At 43.2% G+C, this 17800-nt stretch overlaps 1 protein-coding gene across 2 annotated transcripts in view; it reads left to right on the forward strand.

Moving 5' to 3' along the window:
* The window catches only part of LOC124551545, a 141840-nt gene extending 124844 nt beyond the window's left edge, over nucleotides 1-16996 (forward strand). For both annotated transcript variants that reach the window (XM_047126450.1, XM_047126451.1), the window contains one exon: nucleotides 15703-16996. In XM_047126450.1, coding sequence (XP_046982406.1) covers nucleotides 15703-15845 — 143 coding nt within the window. In that variant the 3' untranslated portion in view covers nucleotides 15846-16996. The remainder of the gene's footprint in view (nucleotides 1-15702) is intronic.
* The last annotated feature ends 804 nt before the right edge of the window (nucleotides 16997-17800 follow it).

Raw genomic sequence — 17800 nt, forward strand, 5'->3', positions numbered from 1 at the left:
CATTTGCTACGACCTAGCAAGGCGCCATTATCAGTTGCTATTGATATTGTAAATAATGTACAGACAAGATCTACGTTCAACATTAATGGATTAAAGTTAAATATTCCACCAAGTACCACCATTTTTCTGAAGTCTAAATACCTTGTCCTGTTCCAGACCTCACGCCAGTCTGCGTGAGCTTAAGCGCGTGCCTTTCGGCTTCCTCCAAACCCCGTGGGTTGGCTCCTGCCAATCCACAACAGGTGTCAACAAAATACTTTCACATTCGGAAGAGAAAGTTGGTGATTGAAATTTGGTAAACAGCTCTCGCCGCAAAGACAGCCGCCTTCGTTTCAGTGACTGCCACCCCAACTCGCGTATCATATCAGTGACACTCTCACCCCTATTGCGCGATAACACGAAACGACTGCCCTTCTTTGCACTTTTTCGATGTCCTCCGTCAATCCTACCTGGTAAGGATCCCATACCGCGCAGCAATATTCCAGCAGAGGAGGGACAAGTGTAATGTAGGCTGTCTCTTTAGTGGGTTTGTCGCGTCTTCTAAGTGTTCTGCCAACAAAGCGCAGTCTTTGTTTCGCCTTCCCCACAATATTATCTACGTGGTCTTTCCAGTTAAGTTGCTCGTAATTGTAATTCCTACGTATTTAGTTGAATTGACAGCCCTTAGATTTGTACGATTTATTGTATACCCAAAATTTATCGGACTTCTTTTAGTACCCATGTGGATGACCTCGCACTTTTCTTTGTTTAGCGCTAATTGCCACTTTTCGCACCATACAGACATTCTTTCTAGATCATTTTATAATTGGAATTGATCGTCTGATGATTTTACTAGACCGTAAATTACAGCGTCATCTGCAAACAATCCAAGGGGGCTGCTCAGATTATCACCTAGATCATTTATGTAAATCAGGAACAGCAGAGGGCCTATGACACTACCTTGCGGAACGATAGATATCACTTCCGTTCTACTCGATGATTTACCGTCTATCACTACGAACTGTGACCTCTCTGGGATGAAATCACGAATACAGCCACACAACTGAGACGATACTCCATATGCACGAAATTTGATTAATAATCGCTTATGAGGAACGGTATGAAAGGCCTTATGGAAATCTAGGAATATAGAATGGATCTGAGATCCCTTGTCGACAGCACTCATTACTTCATGCGAATAAGGAGCTAGCTGTGTTGCACAAGAACGATATTTTCTGAATCCGTGTTGGTTATGTATGAATAAGTCATTTTCTCCAAGGTGATTCATAATGGAGTACAGTATATGCTCCAAAATCCTACTGCAAATTGAAGTCAGTGATATGGGCCTGTAATTCAATGGGTTGCTCCTATTTCCTTTCTTGAATATTGGTTTGACCTGTGCTACTTTCCAGTCTTTAGGAACAGACCTTTCGTCAAGTGCTGTTATATATGATTGCCAAGTTTCGCTGACATACAATTGTTACAGTCCACACTGCACCTCCGCTATACTTTAATTATAGTCACCCGGTACATTGTGTGCAAAAGTAAGATTAATTACTGTAGTGCGTTACGGCACATAAACAGTCACTTTTATTGAAGTATAGAGGGAATCTTTAATAGCAGAGTAAAAATGTGCGACCGGGCATGCAGTCGGCACCGGTTCGCAGCATGGTGACGTTGATGTAAAAATAAGTGTGTTACAGCCGCAAAATAATTCACAAATGAAGCGTGATTTTCAAGTTTTAAACTGGCGTCCTTTCTTTGAAAAATCTTCCTGGGCTAAAACAGCGCCTGAGTTGTGGTAAAAGAGCAAGAATTTAGGTTGGAGAAACGTGATGGATACCTTCTACATCTGAAGCTTGAGAGACCTGACGCAGGAAAAAAAAATTCTCATTTCGAATGCTCTCACGACTCCCGCGTGATATGTCCCTGCGAAATGAGTTCTTGCCAGCGTTTAATTAGAAATTAGCTACCGCGGGACTAGGGCGGTGATGCTGTGGGAACGCGGAAAGTGGTGTCGGTGTGGTCAGGGGGGGAAGGGACAAGAAGGTTTTCCGTGCTGCTTACAAGGGAACCTCCCCATCGCACCCCCCTCAGATTTAGTTATAAGTTGGCACAGTGGACAGGCCTTGAAAAACTGAACACAGATCAATCGAGAAAACGGGAAGAAGTTGTGTGTAACTATGAAATAAATAAGCAAAATATACAAACTGAGTAATCCATGCGCAAGATAGGCAACATCAAGGCCAATCTGCGCTCAGCTGCGCCGTGGTCTCGTGGTTAGCGTGAGCAGCTGCGGAACGAGAGGTCTTCCCTCGAGTGAAAAGTTTACTTTCTTCATTTTCGCAAAGTTATAATCTGTCCGTTCGTTCATTGACGTCTCTGTTCACTGTAATAAGTTTAGTGTCTCTGTTTTGCGACCGCACCGCAAAACCGTTCGATTAGTAGACGAAAGGACGTGCCTCTCCAATGGGAACCGAAAACATTTGACCGCAAGGTCATAGGTCAACCGATTCCTCCACAGGAAAACACGTCTGATATATTCTATACGACACTGGTGACGGCATGTGCGTCACATGACAGGAATATGTCGTCGACCCACCTAACTTGTACACTTGGCGAATGGGTAAAAAGATTCTTCTACCTTGCCCGGTTTAGGTTTTGTTTTGGATGTGATAATCACTCCCAAAAATGTGATGAAAACATAAGAGTTTGTCACATAAACTGCAAAAAATGAATGCAACAGATTCACAGTCGCACATTTTTCCCTGTGCTCTGTCAAAACATATGTTTTTAACGTTTTCAATTTTTTCCGTGTGTAGACCGTCAAATCCTGCGTATGTCCAAGCAAATGTGAACATGTTCTGGAATTTTGGAGAGCGAAGTTGTTTATGTGTGAGTGCCTGAACTTTGATGATTGTCTGAAAATAAAAAATAAAACTTTTCACTCGAGGGAAGACGTGAACCAAAGACTTCTCGTTCGGCAGCTGCTCACGCTGACCACGGGGCCACGGCGCTCCTGAGCTCACATTGTCCTTGATGTTGCCTATCTTGCGCATGGACTACTCAGTTTGTATATTTTGCTTATTTTTTTCATAGTTCCACACAACTTCTTCCTGTTTTCTCGATTGATCTGTGTTCAGTTTCTCAAGGCCTATCCACTGTGCCAACTTGTAACTAAATCTGAGGGGGGTGCGATGGGGAGGTTCCCTTGTTAGTTCCGTTGACGTCCTCGTAATATCCGCTGTAGAGACTGGCCTGCAGGAAACTCAGTTGCCAAGTGGGGCGATGCCCTTTTACCGGCGAGGGATTCACTCTGAAGTTATTTTTCTCCACGCTCCCGACAAAGTGAATTGCGACACCGCGTGGAACAAAGCTAGGACATTCCCCCGTTCCCAGGAGTACAACAAAACACGTGACGCACGCCTGTGGCCTCTCGTAGCGAGAGATATCTGGAGGACGTGTGTAAGTGCGTGTGTGTGTGAGAGAGTGACGTTCGCCTGACCCGCATGTTCGCTCGATGCGTGCGGGCGTCCTTGGAGCGGAGCTGCCTGTTGGCTGACGCAGCGTTCCCACCAGTGCGTCTGCAGTCCCAGTTCAGCAGGTGATATGCTTGCTGTATCCTCGAAAGGCGGCACAAATAATTAGCCCACTCGCAAGGAAGCCTCATGGCAAGAGACCAACAATGGCCGAGACTCACGCCGTATAGTTCGAATAAGCCATCCCAAGCAGATTGTTTAACGGTTCCTCATTGAGGTTGTATTAGTCTTACCTTACCTCTCGCATATAGCGCCGATTGACCGTACCTCACAATATTATATTTATGATAGGTTTGCATGCACAGTAATAACTGGTACCAGATACGAAGTGGGCGTAAGTGGTAATAATAATAAAGATTTTATTGTCTTTAGGCCATTACAGCAATTGACAACGTCAAATGAAGATACAATTTGTAATACAGTGTGATAAGGTACTAACTACTGAAATATTTTAGCTTATATTACAATAAATGTACAGTGGGTCATCTGTTGGATTACTGCATTTTACAGTTGAAGAATTCATTGATATCATAGAACGGGTGGGCAATAAACCATTCATGCAGTCTTTCTTTGAATGTATGTTCAGGAAGATCCTGTATAGCATGTGGCAGCTTATTAAATAGTGACTTCATGGCTATTTATTGATTTTGATAATCTGTGGTAAGGCGTGTATATGTGTTTGATGCTTCTTGTGTTGTAACAATGTACATTTTCTATACGTTTCACATCTTGTAGGTTCTTCTTCGTAAAGATTGAGACATTGTGTATATAGAGGTTTATTACTGTCATAATTTTTTGTTTAGTAAATAAGGGTTTAGTAAATAAGGATTTGTAATTATCTTAATGGCTTTCTTCTGCAATAATAAGATGTCATGTTTGTGACTACAGTTAGCCCACAAGATAATGCCATAGGATATTATACTTTGGAAAAATGCAAAATAAGATGATCTGATGTATGTTTCAGATACACAATTTCTGAGTTGTCTTAATAAATAAATTACTCTAGATAGCTTACTACTGATATAATTTACATGTTGGCCCGAGGACAACTTTTCGTCTAAATAAACTCCCAGGAATTTAACAGAACTAGGGTCATCAGATAATGGCTTGTCTCTTAGAGTGAAGATTATCTGCTGAGTTTTATTTTCATTTAGCAGGAAACCATTAGCTCTGAACCATTGAGTGTATTTTCAGCACAGGTTTTAAGATCATTAGGATTGTTAGTGCTATGAAGAAAAGTCGTATCATCTGCATACAGTACAGTGGTGGATCTAATAAACGAGGGGAGGTCATTGATCATTGTGAGAAACAGGAAGGGGCCCAGTACAGATCCCTGAGGCACACCTATTTTAATATTTTCTATGTTTGACATTTCCTTACCAACGCAAACTACCTGTTAACGGTTGTTGAGATAAGCTTTTAATAGTCTGAGACTGTTTCCTTTGATGCCGTTGAATTCTAGTTTCTCTAGTAGTGGCGTGTGCTCAACACAGTCGAAGGCCTTGCTTAGGTCACAGAATGAGACCTGAGCAAAGCCTTTGTTCTCAAAAACTTTGAGGATGTAACTGACTACCGTGTTGATTGCATCAATGGTCGACAGATTCTTCCTAAACCCGTATTGTGTAGCATTAATTATTCCTAGATTCTCAAAGTGAGATGATAATTGTTGGTATGTGATGCATTATATTACCATGGAGAATGCGGGTACTATTGAAATAGGTCTGTAACTAGATGGAGAGTCTTTATCTCCCTTTTTGTATACTGGGACGATCCTAGACAGTTTTAACTCATCAGGAAAATATCCCTCAAGCAAGCACTTGTTTATGCAATGGCTTAAAGGGTACAGAATGCAATCACACACTCTGCGTGTGTCTATTGGTCATGCGACCCACATATTAGTCATAGCCAGTTTCCCTCCATATGAATGTAGTATTGAAAGCAAAGGGAAGGCAGGTCAGGGTTTAACATTTCGATGACAACGAGGCAATTAGAGACGGAGCACAAGCTCGACTAGAACAAAGCTGAGGAAGGAAATGGCCTATGTCCTTTACAAAGAAAACATCTCAGTCTTTATTTCATCGATTTATGGAAACCACATTGATTTGAAGCCTGATCCTCTTTTATGCGGGTCTGGTAGCTGAATCACTGCACCACCTCGTTCTATCTATATTTTCGTGGCATTCCCCGGCTCACAGATAGTTACGTTAGTGTGATGAATTCCGTTAGCAGCAGAATTTCGAGGTTGCAATACTTGAACCAAGGTTCTTGTGTAACATTGTCTGATCTGTACCACCAATATAAGAAAATTACGTACTCTATCAACAGAGTTTCTGACGTTCATTATAAAGAGTTAATACATGTTTCCTCATAAATGAATAAAAAACCACTCCATAATTAGTCAATAAAATTAAAATTTATTAATAACGACGCGATTGGATGTTGCAGCGGTGCAGAAATTATTTGCACCTTATGACGAAGCCTCCCTTAAGACGGCAGCTCACGCAGCGTTAGTGTATTCAGGAGTACCTAAACATCGTACACGGCCATTATTATTTCTCTTCGAAGCTAAACGCGTTTTTTCGAAATTCTGAACACACTTTTAGTCTGCGTGTAACGAAGGAGTTCCATCGGAGGGCAGGATCTGCACCAGCATTTTGCGCTGCGGTCCACAGCTCAGAGACAACGTGTTCGCTACTGCTTCACAGTTTGACGCATTTTCCTCCTCTTCTGCTGTCGCTGCAGCATTCCCAATATCAGTTCCCTTTTCCCTGGGGCACCCTGTAACTGGAAGACATGGCGTAAAGCGCCCGGGGGCGTTCGTGTCAAGAAGATTCGGACAACGTATCGGTTCCTCCCACATAAATCATTGCGACGAGAAGATAAGAGAGCATAGAGCTCGTACGGACGCTTTCCCATGCACCATTCGTGAATCGAACAGGAAAGGGGACAAGCGATAGTCGTACCGGAAGCACGACAAGCAAAGTACAGATGTAAGAAGGCAAGGCAATAAGTACACGGAATTTTTCCTGCTCAACAGGTTAGCAGCACTTATAGCACAATGACACTACTTAATCTCACTGTTGTTCCTGTGCGTTAGGTGTGATGATTCAGTGAGCAACTCTATTCATTGTGATTTCATAGCATTTTACTATGAGTGACCTGCTCTCTGTAAGCGCCAAGGAGGAAACGGTAGAGGTGAATCATTTTCTGTGTCTTAATGGTCTAAAACTGCGAAGGTTATTCGCAGACTGCAGCTGCAGAATGGTGATAACTGCCTCAATGAACGAAATATTTACGAGTGAACAAATCGCTTTAAAAAAGAAGGAGGGGAGTCTGTCTGTGTCGCAGAGCACTGGAGTAGGATATCCATTTCGAAAACGGACCGGGACAGCGAGACAACTTAGCGAATGATTCGTGATGCTCATGGGCCCGACATTGTAGCAGTTAAGTATCTGCAGTTGTCCACGAATTTCTGAAGTAACGCAGACTGACAAACAAGAACAAGGACGTTTGGAAATTTCGAAATTACATTTCAGGTGTGTGGAAGACCAAAGGGAATAAAATATTTTCTCTGTCTCATAACAGTTGATGAGATGTGAGTCCATCACTATGCACCACAGAGTAAACGACAGAGCATAGTTTGGAAACATACATTCGCGCCTACTGCACAAAAAGGTCGAACGCTGAGCTGAATGACTGTTGATAATCACAGTATTCCGGGATGTGAAAGTCCACTAGTGATTTGTTACACTGCTAAAGCCAACAGTGACAGCTGCTGGGAGCTGCTGCGGAAGCTGAAACACAAAATACGAGGGTGAGTCAAACGAAAACCTTAAATTTGTAATAACAAATCGAAATTTCGTGCCGTTATCCTGTAAATTGTTAAGCGTGCTACAAATAGCGTGCAGAATGGCCTGTAGCTGGCAGCATAGTGCAGATGCACACATAGCCTCGCAGCATCAGTATAAAGATGGCCGTCCCACTTGCGACTTGCACCAGGGAAGAACAGAGTTCTGTTATTCGGTTTTTACGTTGTAAAGGTGTGAAACCTATTGAAATTCAACGACGAATGAAGGTTCAGTACGGTGATGCATGTTTGTCACAGCAGCAAGTCTACAAGTGGAGTAGGAAGTTCTCAAATGGTGTGACTTCAGTGGAGGATGCTCCTCGTCCAGGTCAGGCACAACGAGTTGTGACTACACAGAACATTGCAGCAGTTGAAGCCATAGTGAAGGAAAACCGCCGAGTGACACTGAATGACGTTGCAGCATGTTTACAGATTAGTCATGGGTCAGCACACCACATTGTGCATGATGTGCTCCAGTTTCACAAAGTGTCTGCAAGATGGGTGCCACGGCAGCTGATTCATGAAATGAGAGAACGACGTGTTGATGCTTGTGAAGAACTTCTTCGGCGCTTTGAACGAGAAGGTGATGGCTTCCTTGCAGGAATCGTTACTGGGGACGAAACCTTGGTTCACTTCCACCAACCGGAAACGAAGAGAGCGAGTAAGGAATGGCGCCATTCCTCATCACCAAAACCAAAGAAGTTTCGAACAGAACCATCAGCTGGGAAGGTTATGCTGACTCTCTTTTGGGACGAAAAAGGCGTCATTTTGGAGCATTACATGCCTAGACGGACCACTGTCACCAGTGCATCATACACAGATCCCCTAAAAAATCGTCTGCGGCCTGCAATCAAATCAAAGCGACGTGAATTGTTGTCAGCAGGTGTCCTTTTGCAACATGACAATGCAAGGCCCCACACTGCCCGTACAACAGGTGCAACAATCACAGACCTGCATTTTGAGTGTCTTCCTCATCCACCATACTCACTAGACCTTGCCCCAAGTGATTTCCATATGTTTGGACCACTCAAAGACGCAATGGGAGGAAAGAAATTCCGTTCTGATGAAGAGGTACGCCACGCGGTGCATGAGTGGTTGCGCGGACTACCAAAATAATTTTTTTCTAAAGGAATTAATGCACTTCGTAAGCACTCGAGGACTTGCATTGAGCGTGGGAGAGATTGTGTTGAAAAGTGATACAGCTTTGTACCACTTCTGCACAATAAATAATATTTAAAAAATATATAAGGTTTTCATTTGACACACCCTCGTATAAATGAAGAATAGAAGGGAACTTTTGAAAAGTGGGACTTTGCTTCAGATAATGCTCGCTCTCACGCAGCTGGGAAAGCTATCTAACGCGTTCAAAATCTTGGCTCTGACCCGCTGAAGCACCTACCGCGCAGCACAGATCTACCTCCGAATCGTTTTTACCTTTTCGTTGCGGAGGCGGGAACACTGCGTGAACTCGAGTTTTTGTCGGATGACGAGATTCTGGAGGCAGTGCAACAGTAGATGCGCCTGGTGCCTCAAAGATTCTTCTAGTACGGAATTAGGGAGCTTGAAAAGAGTTGGACTAAGCGCGTAGGGTTGAGGGGGATTATGTAGAGGAATGATGTAAACTAGAATGTTATTTTCCCAATAAAAAGTGTGTTTTAATTATGTTTTACTTGCTCTCGTAGATCAGTAAATTAAGTAGTAACAGATTCTGGTGTACAGCCAACAGTTTTTTATACTGTAAGCAAGAGGACGTCAAATAAGGCAGAAGGGATAGATAACATTCCATCAGAATTTCTAAAATCTTTGGGGGAAGTGGCAACAAAACGACTATTCACGTTGGTGTGTAGAATATATGAGTCTGGCGATATACCATCTGACTTTCGGAAAAGCATCATCCACACAATTACGAAGACGGCAAAAGCTGACAAGTGCGAGAATTATCGCACAATCAGCTTAACAGCTCATGCATCGAAGCTGCTTACAAGAATAATATACAGAAGAATGGAAAAGAAAATTGAGAATGCGCTAGGTGACGATCAGTTTGGCTTTAGGAGAAGTAAAGGGACGAGAGAGGCAATTCTGACGTTACGGCTAATAATGGAAGCAAGGCTAAAGAAAGATCAAGACACTTTCATAGGATTTGTCGACCTGGAGAAAGCGTTCGACAATATAAAATGGTGCAAGCTGTTCGAGATTCTGAAAAAAGTAGGGGTAAGCTATAGGGAGAGACCGGTCATATACAATATGTAAAACAAGCAAGAGGGAATAATAAGAGTGGATGACCAAGAACGAAGTGCTCGTATTAAGAAGGGTGTAAGACAAGGCTGTAGCCTTTCACCCCTACTCTTCAATCTGTACATCGAGGAAGCAATGATGGAAATAAAGGAAAGGTTCAGGAGTGGAATTAAAATACAAGGTGAAAGGATATCAATGATACGATTCGCTGATGACATTGCTATCCTGAGTGAAAGTGAAGAAGAATTAAATGATCTGCTAAACGGAATGAACAGTCTAATGAGTACACAGTATGGTTTGAGAGTAAATCGGAGAAAGACGAAGGTAATGAGAAGTAGTAGAAATGAGAACAGCGAGAAACTTAACATAACATCAGGATTGATGGTCACGAAGTCAATGAAGTTAAGAATTCTGCTACCTAGGCAGTAAAATAACCAATGACGGACGGAGCAAGGAGGACATCAAAAGCAGACTCGCTATGGCAAAAAAGGCATTTCTGGCCAAGAGAAGTCTACTAATATTAAATACCGGCCTTAAATTGAGGGAGAAATTTCTGAGGATGTACGTCTGGAGTACAGCATTGTATGGTAGTGAAACATGGACTTTGGGAAAACCGGAACAGAAGAGAATCGAAGCATTTGAGATGTGGTGCTATAGACGAATGTTGAAAATTAGGTGAACTGATAAGGTAAGGAGTGAGGAGGTTCTACGCAGAATCGGAGAGGAAAGGAACATGTGGAAAACACTGATAAGGAGAAGGGACAGGATGATAGGACATCTGCTAAGACATGAGGGAATGACTTCCATGGTACTAGAGGGAGCTGTAGCGGGCAAAAACTGTAGAGGAAGACAGAGATTGGAATAGGTCAAGCAAATAATTGAGGACGTAGGTTGCATGTGCTACTCTGAGATGAAGAGGTTGGCACAGGAAAGGAATTCGTGGCGGGCCGCATCAAACCAGTCAGCCATGACAAAAAAAAAAAAAAAAAGAAAAAGGACGTAGTGCCACCATACTCTCTTCTGTGAGCTGGTAAGAAGCAGTTGTACAAGCGAAACGCAGAGTGTACAGGATCACCGCCGAGGTCAGGTCCTCGCAAGTGCTTGAGACACCTCAGGTACACAAAGCCGGCGGAACACGACTTGGAGGATCCTCGTGGGCGACTCGGTCCTTGGCGCAAGCGGAGTGCCTTCGCTTGTACCGGTCTGCCTCAGCTCTTCCGGACAAGGAGGGCCTTCCTGCGGATTGGCCACGGACGGAGCAGGACGTCGTTGCTACGTCATAGCCTCTCTGGCTCAGTACTTGTTATCGCCGAGGATTGAGACTGATTAGCATCGTGGCGGTGAATGGAGAGCAAGTTTCTGATAATGCTTGTTTGTGTATTTCGCGTAACCTATAAGCATCTGAACATTGCGAGGAACTATCAGTATGTTCTTCCTTCCCAAATCTAGTAGCAACATTCGTCAGTATTTTACGACGCTTCGATGGGTTTCGTATTCACCAGGAAGGTTGGTTATGACATTAGAAGATACGTTACGAGATATAAATCACCTAATTTACTGGAAAATTATAAACCCTTTTGAAGCATGTTATTTTGATAGTAAATAATTTCTAATGTTCATTCAAGAACCGTTATCGTAAGGTCGGTTACCGTTTTAAATGGCAGCAACGCGAAAAGATAGATCTTGGCTATTTTAATCTCTAAAAATATTTGCAGGAAAAAGTATATTATTGCCTTTCTAGCTATCTTTGGAGCAATGGCAACCGACGAACCAATCGGGCCCGACCGACCACCGTCAGTGGCCTCATTTGGATGGGGTAATGGAGCGGTGGGGGTCAGCCCACAGCATTCCCAGCCGATGTCCGTCTAGCAGACCTGGTGCTGCTATGACTCGCTCATATAGATCCAAAAATTGGCATCACGAGGCTGAATGCGCCCCCGATCAAATCTTCCTACGAAGGAACAATCGTTAGTAGCACAAGGAATCGAACCCTGGTCCCCCAATCGGCAATCACCCGCGTATTTATTTTATCTATCTTTTGTCTTTTTCAGTCAGCTGTGGTGCACAGAAGTCACATGACATCTTTCCAATTACATCGATGAGGAATTTTACTCAGGATTTTTTATATTTTATTTATTTATTTTAATTGCAGAAGGTGGCCAGTCCCCTGACCGAACACGCTGAGCTGCCGTGCCGCTTCAATGAGAAACCTTAGTTCACCTTTAGGACTGGAAGTTTACTGTTAGTTCTGCGGCACTGGAAGACTAGAAAAGTGCTTGTTGGCGGCAAGTAAGTTCAGCGGGATAATTTTTGGACTCTGGAAAATGTAATTCGTCGTTTTCATTGGATTGGGGCTTCGTGGAGAAGTAATAAAAAATCTGAAGTATTTACCGCTATACTGTCGGCCGAAAGAGGTCAATATTTAAAGCACAGGACACGTATTTGTCAGGACAAGATCCATATCCTCATTCGACCACTCTCACATAGGTTTTTTATGATCACCATAAAATATTTGCAAGAGTATGTCGGCATGGTTTCTCATAAAAGACCTTTCCCACCATCCTCCGTCCCTATCGTTCTTGACGTCGACTGATCGTTAATATTAGTTAGTTAGCTGTAATAGTGTTAATGGATTGTGTTCAAGTCGCTGCGATGTGGAACGTGGAAAACAGTTTTCGTAAATGATGTATTTCCCCAGTGAAAGTATATATTCATGTAACGTGCAATCCCCACCTGTTAGAACTGTCACGTTTCTTTAAAGCTTTGGTTGCCTTCCACTAACTACTATTAAGTACTACGCTAAGTATTACAGCAATCCACTTCTTCTGCAGATTTTTATTAGCATCTTGGTTTAAGAATTAATGTGAATTGTCTTAACGTGTAACCGTTTGGTTCGGTGCTACACTTTATGGTATTATGAGCAAGCTAGGCCGAAGAGTTCCGGTAAACTCTTCTTCCACCAAGGGCCTCAAGCTTACAGCCCATCCTCCGACGAAACTCCTTTAGCAGTACGCCCCGCTGAATGCTAAAAATTGAGAGAGAGAGAGAGACCGAGAGAGAGAGAGAGAAATATGACTGCGGCCTGTCACAACCTCCTTGTGCCAGATTAAGTTATTTAGAATGGTGGCCATTTTTATTCATAGCATTATCTTTATAATCCCCAGTAACTTTTTCTGGTTTTCAAAATATGTTTGTTTCGTAACTTTTCTTTCAAATCTGTTAGATAAATTGTATGCTTTTGGAAGTATCTCACTTACTTATATTTTTGTTGCAAGTACTGCCTCGCAGTGGCTCGAATACAACCACTTTGTGGTTGGCAGTTTTGCCGGCATTCAGACCACCACACCTGCCAGTGGTCTACACGAACCTGGAGAAGCGCCGACACGGCGAGCACGTGGCATTCGAGAAAGAACTGCGGATGGGTGACGTCCGACCCTTTCACTGCGCTTGCTGGAACGCCAGTTAGAAAGTTATTTTAATCGACTTACAGGTTTAAGGTTTCCCGAGATTTGTTGAATGTACCGTACTTAAATATCAGTCGGTAACAACCGAGAATGACAAGTTATAACGTTATTTAACTTTTTTGGTTGATTAGCTGCTGGTATATACACCGTGTTGCCTACAGTTTGTGACATAGATGGTACATCTGATGAATAAAGGGTTGGGTTGGGTTGTTTGGGGAAGGAGACTAGACAGCGAGGTCATTGGTCTCATTGGATTAGGCAAAGAAGGGGAAGGAAGTCGGCCGTGCCCTTTCAAAGGAACCATCCCGGCATTTGCCTGGAGTGATTTAGGGAAATCACGGGAAACCTAAATCAGGATGGCCGGACGCGGGATTGAACCGTCGTCCTCCCGAATGCGGATGAATAAAGAAACTGTGTGCATACGGAGCACATAATAGCTAAACAGCTAACATGGTGGTAACTGGCAAAAAATACAGGTGTTTAATTATTGAGGAAAAGAAGTGAAGAATAGTATAAATATGCATATGTAGTGATATGATATTAACATATAATTCTTTGGTTGCGCGATGGATTTCTCGAGATAAAGATTAAAGAATACGTTCCGACGTGAATGCTTGCGGTTAGAACGGCTGACATTTTAATGGAGTGTTTGTTCAATAACTCAGTGTTTGTGGAAGGTGTCGTTTAAACTGTTAACACACGGGTGGACTTCAGCGTTGTTGTTATGTAGTGGCTGCACGAGTTTGAAAGCTTTGAGGGATGTTCCAACCGATGATAAATTAAAAATGATTTTTGAATGTGAATAAACGAGTGTTTAAAATCAGAAGCTAGCACTCGTCTGTGATTTACTAGCTGTGTCCGCCTGTAGCTGTTTCATCTATATTATGTTACAGACAATGGAGGATATCGGATGGTATGACTGGACTTTATACGAGGATTCGTGTTACGCCCTAGACGACAGGATTACCGCAACTTGCATATGAAGGGCTTATTTCAATAGTGGTACAAGTCCATTTTTGTTTATTCTGAGATACAGAGTCCTAAAGTTAAATGAGCGCTGAAAAATCTGCAGTTGAGATACCAAAAATATTGAGTATATATATAATTGAATATTTCTGGTATCTCAACTGCAGATTTTTCAGTGCTCATTTACCTTTAGGACTCTATATCTCAGAATGAGCATAATTGGACTTGTACCACTGTTAAAATAAGCCCCTCATATAGCGCTAGCGCCTCACAATTAGAAGCTCTCTGTGGGAACAGACACTCAGTTATATGTGCCCTTTTTTATATCTTTAGTCCATGATGACTCTGTAACTTGTCTATTTCCTTGCGAGGGTAGGGGTGACACTAGTGGGAAATTAGTGTTTCGTCATGCTCGGTGTCTTGCAAAAGGTGATTTACTGGTCCAAACGGGGGGGGGGGGGGAAGTATCTGAGACATCTTGTGGAAGTGATTCAGTTATTAGTTGCCGTTGTGGGTGGGCATCATTATGATGGATGTCAGGTTTCATGTACCAAATCTCAGTAAACCACGATTTTCTGGCGAATGAATAAGTGAGGAGAGAAGAGAGGTGGTGGTGGTGGTGGTGGGGAGGGCGTTTACGGGGAGGGGAGAAGAAAAGGGAGATGGATAGAGGTTGGTGGTCAGCTTGTCTGGCTGTTATACGAAGGACCCGAGAGCGATTCCTGCTACTGCCAACGATTTTTCCTAGGTGGGAGGAATGGATCGGGGAGCACTGGGCCTCATGATGCCAAATGAGGAGCCGCTTCAGTGAGAAGTAGTGGCTCCAGCGTCGTGAAAGTAGACAACGGGCTGGAGCGCCGTTTGCTGACCCCACGACCCTCCATACTGCATCTGAATAACGCCACTGGCAGAGGGTAACATGGCGGTTGATGGCCCCGATTGGCTGGTTGGGCCAGATGAGACTCAGAGGACAAGGCAGGGCCGACCGGCCGCCGTGTCATCCCCTGCCATATGGCATAATGTGGATGCAGTATCGAGGGGCGTCGTGTCAACACAGAGCAATTCCGGCCTTTCTCTTCTTTCCATACCTTGGAACGTAACTCCTCTGGTGGATTCGGTAAGCTGACTGAACCACATTATACTATTTCCACCAACTAAAATGTTTGTGACGGTGCTGTGGCTTGAACCCGGGTTCCCTGCCTGACCGCCAGGATAAGGTGACCGCATAGTTGCGAAGGTGGATTTGCCCTCGCTTTAACTTTAATATGTGGGATGTGGACAATTGCGGTGAAATCGTGGATAATACAATGCACTATTTGTGAGGAGGTTCACATGCTAATTTTGTTGAACACTTTGGTGCGCAAGTAGCCAGCACCGAAAATCACTCTGCTGTTGCTCATCCAACTTCTGCCTTATGTTAACAAGACGAACGTTGTCGCCTTTCGGTGTTGCTGAGGCGCTGAGCACCGTGTTAGATGCGACCAAGACGTCGTTCAGTCGTAGTGACCCGACGAAATGGAGAGTTTTCATGACAGCCACAGCCTCTCTCTTGGTAAATTCATGATAATTTCGTGACAAAAACTGCACATTGGGAAGAATGCGGTGTGATGTATGAAGTTGCCATTTGTACGGACTTGGACTAAATAGCTTTCTTCCCTGTCTTGTGTTGCAGCTTCTGAAGAGCACGACCACGGACACAGCCACGGCCACGACCACGACCACGACGAGGAGCACGAGGAGGCGGTCACGACCGCTGCCACCGCGGCCTTCTCCGCCATCACTGACGCCGTTACCAGCCTAGTGATCGCTCGCTGACCTGTCGCTGTTTCTCCTACGTAGGCGGCATCCTCGCCGTCGACTCCAATCGATCAGTTTCAGGGCGTGTCTAGTGGATCGATCTTGTGGACAGTTCTTGCTGTGATCGCTCGAATCGCTACCGTGCCATTGGAAGTAGGCAGACAGAGTCGACGAGTTCATCGGCTCGTTCCTGTGGACATTTTTCGGTTTGGACAGTCACTTCGATGCACTCACGCCGGTGTTATTTTTGCTGTCAAATTTAAAAGTATCCTGCTGCCGGAGACGTCATTGTCATCATCAGCAGTAGAACGTCTGACCCCAGAACGTGGGAGGACTGTGCAAATAGCGTGTGTTACTCGACTGCCTTCGATCAACGAAGGACATTGGCATTACTGTGCCTTATACCAAAGAGCTAGTTTTTTATACGCTGTACCTGATTAATGACCAGGTGACTGTTACATATGTGATATCTTGGAACCAAATTATATTGAGTTCTAGCAAGTCAGTATTTGACATAATGAACATATTGTTCGTGTAACTTTCGCAAAGGAATATATTTTTATGCTGAGTGGTAATCATGCGTAATTCGACAGTTTTTGACGAGATTCGTCTTACGTCACATTTGGTGCTGCTAAAGCTAAAGTGCCATGGAAATTGACTGTGAACTACGGAATGCAGTGGCTGAGAATCTGAACGTCCGTTCTTCATACCTCGCACAATAACTGATAATTTAGTGTGTTTTATGTAGGAGATGTGGGGAAGTAGTTACCCGTGTTGAATCGTATGATCAGTTTTTGTCTCACTTGAGACAATGATTGTGAAAAGGTAAAGCTGATTCGGATTAAGTGGTGAAAGTGTCGGTACTTCTTAAAACTAAGAAAAAAATGGTTAAAGATGAATAGGCAACATTCTGTTTGTCCATTAAGTGCCAAAGACTTCCGTAATCAGATAATTATTAAAGCACGTTGATTTTCAATATGGGAAAAGTAACAAAAAAGACACTAAAGTAACCAGTAAAAGATTGTAAACATTCTTGTATCCTAAGATGATGTCCTAGGAGCTTTTAGTCACAGTGCAGCCAAACTTTGTATTTCAATAGTGTTTGTACAAAGTGTAGTAGCGAAATGTCATCGTAAACATATTTTAAAGTAAAAAATACTATTTTTGAATGTTGTGTTTTTATTGTACGTATGTCCGTGTGTCTTATAGAACATGAGATTAAAAAGAAAACAAACTCCATTTCCATTCCCCTCTTATACCAGTAATGCAAGGAACACAAATGAAAACCCCTGAAGCCATTATCACACATAAACCATGTTTCAATCGCATACTAAACGATTTGTACATTGCACAGCAGGCATGTCCAATACATAGCCCACATGTGGCTTGCATAAAGGTCATTTGAGGCCATCAGAAGTTTCCAGGATCATAAAATGTAACACAGAGGATTTTTCCATAAATCCAAAACTGCGTCTAACCAAAAGGTTTAAGAACTTTAAATTATGAACAAAGGAAAACTAGGTGCTTATAGGACCTGCTTTGAATTTGCAAAGCACCGACATGTTCAGTAAAAGTCGCTAGTTCTTCATATTTTCGTTCACTGTTGAATGCTCGATAGCTTTTGAACATAAAGTGGTCTGGTTTCTCAATCTTAAATAATGTTTGGATGTTTCATGCCATAGAAGCAAGATAACGGAGGGGTAGCTGTGAAGAAGCCTGACCAAACCTGCAGAGGGGCTGCAAATTCTTCAGTACTTGCGGGGGCAACAGTCTGGACAACTCAGTAATCAGACATTTTATCATTAGTCAACATGATCTTGCTGGGATGGTGGTGGAAACAGTTGAAAGCAAGGGGAAACTGCAGCTGTTTTGCTTCTCCTCCCGAGGATATGCAGCTCTACTGTATGACTTAATGATGATGCCATCCTCTTGAGTGAAATATTCCCGAGGTAAAATAGGCCTCCACGCCGAGA

This window comes from Schistocerca americana, chromosome 1 (genome assembly GCF_021461395.2).
Source record: "Schistocerca americana isolate TAMUIC-IGC-003095 chromosome 1, iqSchAmer2.1, whole genome shotgun sequence".
NCBI classification, from domain to species: Eukaryota; Metazoa; Arthropoda; class Insecta; order Orthoptera; family Acrididae; genus Schistocerca; species Schistocerca americana.